Here is a 9,529-nt window from a genome sequence, read left to right as displayed (position 1 = left end):
GGGGGGGGGGGCGAATGGCGGACTTAAAGACCTTTAAAGAGAGCCTCATGCTTACTCTGATACTTGATCCTCCAAATCCCGATCTGTCATTCCACGTCGTCTATGATACTTCAAACTTTGCCAAAGGCCGCGCTTCACTCCAAGTAGATAACAATTGGGATCATTGTCTGGCTGAAGGCTTTGGAGCGAAACTGCTATATATATGACAACAAGCTACTTGCAGCAAAGTGTCGTCATGCTGGGGTGTACTTGCACAGGTTAAAGCTTTTTGTCGATATCGGTCATGCGTCGTTGCACACATCGACGTCATCACCACGTGCAACTAACACCCCGCGTAAGTCACAATTACCCTCTTTTCAAAAATTTATAATTTTCATCTGTTACACTCAACCAATTAACCTAAACCCTCACTCAGCTGTGGACTACGCTAAGATTGCACTTATTTTACTTTTCCGACAATACGCAAAAGCCGTCATCTCACCTTTTGTCTTTGCTGCTCCTGCTTCACAGATCACACCTGCATCAGGACACCATGCACCTCAACGACTGGCTGTCCAAGGGTGCAGTCCATGCCACCGGCCCTGTAAAACTTGGTTAGGATGCTGAGGGTCTCTCCGAAAGTGATCGAATTGACACTCCAAATCCTTACTTAACTCCTGTGATCATAGCTGACCACACACAGCCTTGTCTCTACCCGAGATAAAGGCCCCCACTGTGCTCAGCCCCAGCTCGAGTCACGAAGTTCGTAAGGTTTCGCAACACTCCGCCATGAAGCTCATTGCAATATCCAACTTGTCAACAACAAGTAAAATCCGGCTCGAAAAATCCAGCTTTATATACTGCGGCGAAGAGTGCCACCAAAAATTGCCCAATTCGCCGCACTGTGAATCGGGTTCAAACTGTCTGCAGTCGCTCACTGCGCTGATGAGGAGCCTATATGTGCGGACCTACCGCTCACATCAATAGCAATTTCAAATGTGAGGTCACCCATCCCGAGCGTTTTTCATACTCACAGATCAATCATCAAAAGCAACGCATGTGCTCAAGGCAGCATTGCCTGGTAAAATTAGCATTTTTCACGAGAGATGTACATTGAATATTTGGTGCTACAAAGAGTGTCGGTGAGTATTTGACTTTATTCGAGCACTGGATATAAACTGCTCCGTCTCACCCATTCTAAGGCTTCAAAAGCCGGTGCAAGTGAAGAGGTGGTCGTTATCTCATGCGTAAATTTGCGGGTTACGAAACACGACGTGAACGTCGATGTGATTAATAATCCGACCAAGTTCTTGATGATGAAAACCATGCTTTCTTCCATGAGAAAGCTGTGACAGAAATTACTACTTGTTTCTTCTTTCCGCAAGATCGATCGCGGCCCACTAGTGAGAAGGGCGCTACAACGTGCGCCTTGCCACTTTTTCTCGGAAGTAAAACTGTGGGTGTTCCATGTGTAAGTGAACACTGCTTTAAAGAAATCTTGTTGGTGTAAAACCTCAACGCTCATTATCCTATTGAATGACGGTATCACTTTTACTCGCCATCCTTCGGCATTATCTGCCATCCTTTTGGACGAGTAAAAGAAAAACGTTTTAAGTTAGCATTATTCATTGAACTAATACAACTAGGTGGTCAGGCCAAGTTGGTTTTTCAATTCTTCAGGACAGAGGCAGTATTGACCTAAATCTTTGCGAGATCCGCAAGCTTGCTTTGCTGATAAGTGAAAAAAATGAATAAAGATTTCTTCCGAACCAAAGACACGGTCTTTACATTGGCATCTAGCTTACGCTCGAGCACTGCTTACACGATCTAAATATGTTGGTCACATCCGATTGTTCATGAAGAGCACGACCAAAGTCGAACATATCTCTGAGATAGCTTTACTCATAGCCGCGTTGTGGGATGGATAGCTGTGTTAATTGACGATCGGTTGGTGCGTTGCCAAGTCGTTGTAGCTTAATGGTCACTCTCGAAGCATTCTACTCAGAGAACTCACCACACTGAAGTGATGACGCTATATCTCATCAGCAATTGATGATATTCCCATCAACCAGGTCGCGGTCACGGAAAAATGTGCAGCTAATTATGCTTATCTTATAAAGACCCATCAAAGTAATTGATTATAGCCACTTCAAGCTTTACTGCAACTTGCCACTTGTCCTTAGACTATCTGCAGGGAAATTCGACGCTAAGTGTGAGTTTTACATTTTTACCAAACCCCCTTTCGTGCTTCGCACATTGGCTTCAGAAAACAAAATTAACATTATGATTCACTCCTTATCCAGGAGAGCGCGAGCGGTTAATCGTTCGTCATCGCGTTGTTTGCTTTTTAGTACGTAACTAAATTATTCATAGAATCCAAGAGATTTGCTGTCCCACTTTCAGACCGAGTCTTCCACAGGCGTTCTTACTGGCAGATACATGGCGGATGACGATCTCAGCTCCTCCTTCGGTACCAACCAAAACACTTCGAACACGTATCCTTCTTAAAATTTTGTGCACAGAGCTTCAAGGTTTAATTTTACACTCTATCAGAGCTCCTTCGGGAGATAGTGAAGAATTTTGTATCCTAAGGACTTTTCGGGTAGCTTCGACCACCAGTGAATGTCCATCGCGCCACTTGCCCAATGGTTCCGTCATACGGTAATGATCACTCATCAAACTGTTGCATCGTGTCAAGAATAGGTCGTACATATGATCTCAGCGACTGGCTCTTCGACTCGCGACTTACAGTCTCCTTTTTTTGAGTTCCATTCTTCATCGGCACTGGCAAGGAGACCACAGCTCACAGTTGTTTCTACCGCCCCGCGGAAGATATACTCTGGGGGCCACAACATTCAATCATTCCTTTCCGTCTGAACAATGGTACACTTCAAACCCGCGACATGAAATCGCTCGCTTAAGACTACGGCCCATTACCAATTCTGTCTACCAAGCTCCACTCGTGGCACCTAGTGTAAGCGGTTGCTGTTTACAAACAGTCCCCCAAGCACAACACACACGCGTGCGCGATGAGGAAGTAATTCCCGACATGGGGGGAGAAGGACAGTTATAGCTTGGAGGGAAAAAGAACAACTTCACACTTTAAGGGATTATTTGCATCTAATGGGTTTAATGGTTCCAAGCTACATGCAAAACACACGAAGGTCTCCTAAAGGTTTTACCAATAAACATTGGGTTCCTGATTTATGAATTTAGGGTGTACTGAAGTTAAACCTCAGCTTCAACTTATACTAGATCTTGGGTGTATGGGCTTGAATTTCGAAAGCTTGAACTACAACTTTCGTGAAAGGTATCATCCAGAAGTGACTGGCTTACGCCTCCCACTACAAATGACAAGGCACGTCAACCTCGTCACCAGTACAGATCTTCAAGTCGAAACCAGTATTCGGTATCAAAAAGAACGTTTACAACTTCATAAAAATGTCATGTATGCATACTGTAATCTTCTTTTTTTATGAATTCCCACAATGCATACAGAAAACGTACATTCATTTAATGACTAAAGGTAGCCCATTACACTATCTCTTTCTTTAAGTCAAAAGTACTTTGATACTTCTGCAGACCTTTCGGAGCAGCTTACTTTGCGATCATCAATAGAGCAATCAAGTGAACAAGTCAACTTTGAAGAGTGCTGTTCCCTATTACGGCAAAGAGCGGTTATGGAACTCTGACGTTCTCTTAAGTGTTAATTTGCTGGAAGACGACAACTCACTGTAACTCCCCATTGCAAACAGCGATCTGACCCATTCTCAGCCGAAATGGAGACAAGAGGTTCTCCATGGAGCGCTTCTTTTGTTGGTGTTAGATCACCAATCGTGATGCCCATCGCAGCTAAGCTTGACTCTCGACGGACATTTGTTTGCCTTAGACACGCGAACACGATGGAGCGTCTGTTTTACCGAGTCGACGTTGGCAGAACTCCCTGTCACGACTGAACACAAACAATCTCTGGTCGTTGTATTGTTGCCCCAAACAATACTACAAGCGATTCTCGTAGCTGTGGACCACGTCGCAGGCATTAGATTCTAGGACTCGACGAGGTTCCCACGTGTCCAAAGTCGATGATTTGCCTTGCCACCGAATTCTGTTAAATCGTTGATGATTTATTTGTTCCTTTCCACGATGACGAGTCGATCGATACTCGTGATCGACAATCGTCTCAACCATTCAGCAGCGCTCTCCACGAGAGTTGGTTGAGTAGAACGCTAAAAATTCTGGAAGCGGAAGAGCGCCCATCGCGGGTAAAATGAGGCAATACAGCAGCGTTACTCATGCTTGAAGATTGCTGCGAGAGCCTTTGTAACCTTGTTGCAGAGCAGAACTCGAAAATTGACATTCTGACTAATGGTTCCGCCCAGTGGTTGGCTTCAAAGTCTCGTTTTGAGTCTCGGTTTCAACAGGTTCATGATGACGTTTCTCGAATCCGGGAGATCGGGAAGTCTCGTGAGTTGGCTCACGAACATCGGTTGCGCTCGGTCGATGAGGAAGGCTCTGTTCGCGAGGTACTACGTGGTGAGTACCTTTCTCGCCTTCAAGCGTTGAACTCAGTCGGAGCAATCCTTCGATGTCCTTCAGCGCTTGTACGCCGAGAAGAATCTCTAGGATGAAGAGCTGGTTGCTCTTTGTGGACAAATGGAGAAACTTTATCATCAGGCCGATCATCCACCAAATAATAGGGTAGGATTGGCAGATCCACTCGGAAGATACGATTTTAACCTATCCACATAAAAACGGGATAAAGGCGCATGCGTGTAGGGATGGCTATTGCATACGCATCACCATTGCTTCTCAACACCGTGAACGATTCGATGCATCTTGGTACAAGTTTCCTGCTTCCCAAGCTAGACACTGCATGTTCAGGCAGATTTGTCGTGCTTAGTGGTACAAGATTATTGACCTTATATACCTTCTTGTTCTTTCTTCCGCGCTTAACCGCTTGTTCTTTTTGCAGATCACAAGCTTTTGCGATTACGTCTCGAACCTTCTTTTTCATTTTTTTAGATCTCAATTTTAATTTTTTTAGATCTTAAACTTCTGCGATTGCGTCTCGAACAAGTGACGTATTTTCTCACAATATAATCATCGACGTGCTGTTGCTCACGACTTGTCATGTCGTCTAGAGGTCTCATTGAGTCAAACGTTTTGACAGCATTTAGGTTTTACTGTTGCTCTATAGCCATAGCTTTCCCACCTATGATATTTACCTTGCCCATTATAGAAGCATGCACTCTAGGATGGATACCGTAGTTAACATAAATGGCAAAATGAGCTGTTCATACATGCGTGGAGTTGTTTAAAGCAAACTTTAAAAGAGGGAAAAATGCACTCTACTCTTTTAACGACAAATTTGTGTGAATCCGAAAAGAGTCAAACTATCTAGCATAACTACGAAGTACGTCCTTTATAACTCGATTTATACGCTCTGTTTGACCGTTCATTTCAGACTGTGCCGCTGTTGACATGGACATTTTGGTGCCCAATAGTTTAAACAGTGCACGCCAAACCTTGATGTGAAACCGATGTCACGTTCAGACACGATTGTAACAGGAAGGCCATACAGACAGGATACGACGTCTATAAAGATCTGAGCTGTTTTTGCGGCAAAGATCTTATCCTAAATAGGCGCAAGATTAACCATCATCCGGAATCGGTCCACTAACACAAGGATACCACTGTGTTCATGTGGGTCATGCGGGAGTCCGAATACGAAGTACATACTCATAGACTTCCAGCTGTCAGTCGGCACTGCCAACGACCAAAGTGGGGCCAGAGTGGAAACCGGTGGTTTCTCTTTCTGGCAAATCTTCACACTCTTGCGCACCCACTTGTACAAATCTGGCCTATAGTAATCTCGGGGAAGACTGAATACGATTTCTCACGTCCGAGATGACCACCCGAAGGGCTGTCATGGTACTCATATCAGAGACGATGACGCAGACCTTGGTCTTTTGGAACAACAACTCTTTCTGGACCCCCGTGTTAAACCGCAGAGTACAGCAACCCATTGTATACATCAAAACGGTGAACACGTGATCTTTTGCGAAACCGGAGACCTCACGGGGTTCTGTCGGAAGGTTCCTTGAAATATCTTATCAAATTCTGATATGTCTCATCAGACTTGTACCCGTCGACAATTTCTTCGCGCATAGTTGTCGTTGCTTGCACTCTGATCGTCTGATCATCTTCGAATTGTCGACATGAGTCGTGCATGTTTTCGCTCCCATTTTCTGTAATAAATGAGGAATCTTTATTGGCGTACGCAGTGAGGCACGATTAGGAAATGGCAGTGTCAATAAAGAAGGGCAGATACAAAACAGCTCGCTCTCGACTCTCATCATCTTGCCGCATCAACGCACAATCGATGGTATAATCACTTGCATCGCAAATCATATGAAAAGGCTTATATTTGCTTGCAATCACATAACAAATCGACATTTTAACTCTAAATGTATGCAGCGGCGTTTTTGGTCTGAATTCCGGACCCGGCAGAGTATTGACAGATAATATGAACTATGTCCTCTGTTCTCGAAACTTGAGTCCGGCAATACCAACGTTGTGGAATTCGCGCACCTTCTGAAAACGCTGCTGTCAGCAACAATGTATGCGGTAAGGAGAAATTCAAGCTGTTCTGTGACAAAAAATTCTATTAACATGACTTGACGGTATATATTGGAGATGTTCGCACAATATTGCAAAGTTTTAGCAAGCTTTGTTGACGAGTTTCAACATATATACAGCTGCCATCCGCAATCCGATGCTCAGTCGTAACACGTAGTCGCATGACGGAAGAATTTAGATACCTGTGTGGATTGGTTGTAATGCTGAATCGTGCTGCCCCCATTCAATTGGTTTGCGCTAAAAATAGCGTAACGCACGCCTACACAGGATTAAGCTCAGCTTACTCCGATAGTTAAGTTGGCCTCGGATGCCTTTGGGCCTGCCGCGATGTTTCTCAGGTCACAATGAGAGTGGAACCGTCGGTATAAATTGAATTGATGTTATCAGCCCGGACATACTTATAGCAAAAACCACACACACACATTGCAAAAATCGTAAATCTCTGCTGAATAAGGCTGAGCGCCGTGCGCGAATTGAGCAACGATACGGATGCGAGGAAGAATGTAAAAAAACAGCACGCCGGTGCAAGGCCGAGCGGAACACTCTCAAATATGTTGTGGGGCAAAAATTTTTGCTTACCGCAATCGGCATATCTACATATGCAGTGTCTTAACTCCGTGAGATCAAATAGCGACAGCGCTACATCTAATTGCTCACCAACGTTACTCATGCTCTGAACATACCAGAGAATGCGAGAAACTTGTGCCCAGCGAAAGCTTACAGTAGTCGCATCATGCTCTTACCTGAATTATCCAGTTTCGTTAGGCGCCAGGTTTTTAGCCGGAGCAGAGTCGGTACGACTTCTTTAGCAGAGCTACCTCCGCTGTAGAAAAGCTGCATGGTTTTGATCCGACGAGAGCCCTTAAAGCTGTCTCATCCATTGGCGAAGCTGAGAGAGCGTACTCAAAAATCTCAGAGGAAGTCAATGATCAGTTGCGACCGAGAAATTTCTCGCAAGCTGGCCTCGGGATGGTTGGCTCACACGAATACTATTCGATGTGCAATGGGTGACTTACGTTCTCGTAAAATATTCAGTGACAATGCGGATACACCTGAGCTATTCAGAGTATATGTCAAAGTGAGAGGGAAGCTCTCATTAAATTATTTAATGTGAGCCAGATGTTTCACTACAACAAAATTGCCCTGGGACTGCTAACTATAGACTCGATTTCCGTGTTGTTGAAGACGAAAAAACATCTTGACAGCCCCGTTTATATTTTGCCCGAATGTTAGCATTTGATTTAAAGCCACTTAAGATATATTTAATTGGAATTCACAACTCCGCGAGCATGCTTTAGGGGTAACACATGACAACATCAGATATAAGTAAGGATTGTTGAAGTATATTGCGAGAGCCTGTCTGCTTCAGCCTCTCTCAGCTAGCTCAAGAGGACTATTAAGGTATAATTCATCTGCAAGCGAAACGGTATGTGTGTCGGCGTGTTCACCAGCATATTAAATATCTGGATCAATGAGAAGACTAAAGTCACAATGAGAGCAACGGACCACTTGCATCCAGTTTCCCAGGATTGCTCTGGTATAATTGACTCTTATGACTTGAAACGCCCTCCTGCTTTACCACCTCAACTTAGAGCGTGCATCGCCATGAAATTATCGCAGGGCCACGCTTTGATAAAGTAGGGGCTTGGAAAGACGCTGTACCAGCAATATATGAAAAAACTGGACTGTAGACAGTAGAAACAGCAGATTTGATCATTAAATCCGACATTTGGATCGTGCAATGTGCTTTGCACAGTCATGTATTTGCAGACATTTTTGTCTAGCAACTTTATTAAAAAATAATAAGTAAGGTGACGTGTATCCATCACCGAGCGCCTTTTGAAGTAAAGTCAAGTAAAAGAGGCTGTGGTGGTAAAGAGAGTATCCATGAAATTGGCACTGATTTTTCCAATTTACAGTCATGATCAGCGGTCTTTGCATGTGGTGATATGGGCTTCGAAAGCACACACAAATTTATCGGGGATACATGGTTTACCACTGATTCAGCTCTGGGTTCACACACAAATAATTTTGTAAAGGCGGCGCGTAGGGTAGCTTTTGATGATCAAATTAAAAATCACAATATGATATAGTTTAAAGCGACTTTGCGGAATGTCGCAATGACCACTACCCCTGCAGACGGGTAAGATCGGCTTGTGGAGCAAGGTCAGCTCTGCGAGCTATTGGAGAGCTATATTTAAAACACTTACCATCAGAGTAGACATATCCGAAACAAAAGGTCACACCGAGCGCGGGAAATGCGCGGTGACCGATGCACTCGGCTGGAGCAACTGCGATATTAATGTAAAAGTATCACTTACTTCCTTATTGCTATAAAACGCATTATACGCCTTTGAGTTTTATTCACATTTTTTGTAAGGATTTGGCTTACCATGGTGCCATCAATCAAAGCCACAAAGTGGGCCCGGTTTAGGTGTCGATTCAATCCATCATCAGCCTGGCTAGCTCATTGTAAGCCCACATTTATAATGTCGATCAAGGTGAGCGCTATGCAACAAGTGCGCGATGCTATGACTGATGGTTCTAATCGGTATGATCTTAAGACAGGCAAAACGCATATAAACGCGTATAGTAAAAAAAATCTTATCAGATGTTGAAAAGTCTTGTAACGGATATACATATACCCTGGTAACAGAATGGTGTGTCACATCAGATGTGCATGGTGTGACCACACACAAACAAGAATACAGACAGTGGGCTGGATAGCCAGTACTTATACATGTATTTGGATATTACTATACATATTTAGGAAAATCTATGCATTGAAAATCAGGCGGCTTTGCCGCAGATAAAAAAAAGTCAATTTTGAATTAGCCTTGTGTTAAGGCTATAATTACTCTTGGAGTGAGCGGATTGCGATCCGCTAAACTCGTACTTGCTCTAAGTATAA

The 9,529-nt window shown here is 44.0% G+C and overlaps 1 protein-coding gene across 1 annotated transcript; it reads right to left on the bottom strand.

Moving 5' to 3' along the window:
* Window positions 1-1,269: 1,269 nt before the first annotated feature.
* Window positions 1,270-1,561, bottom strand: PHALS_10231 (uncharacterized protein; the record flags this gene model as incomplete). Its single annotated transcript, XM_024725619.1, has 2 exons — window positions 1,270-1,461; window positions 1,535-1,561. 2 exons carry the CDS (start codon window positions 1,559-1,561, stop codon window positions 1,270-1,272), a joined length of 219 nt encoding a protein of 72 aa, XP_024576377.1.
* Between the last annotated feature and the right edge of the window lie 7,968 nt (window positions 1,562-9,529).

Source organism: Plasmopara halstedii (assembly GCF_900000015.1).
Source record: "Plasmopara halstedii genome assembly, contig: Scaffold_470, whole genome shotgun sequence".
In the NCBI taxonomy this organism is placed as follows: Eukaryota; Oomycota; class Peronosporomycetes; order Peronosporales; family Peronosporaceae; genus Plasmopara; species Plasmopara halstedii.
This window is presented reverse-complemented; position numbering and strand designations above follow the sequence as displayed.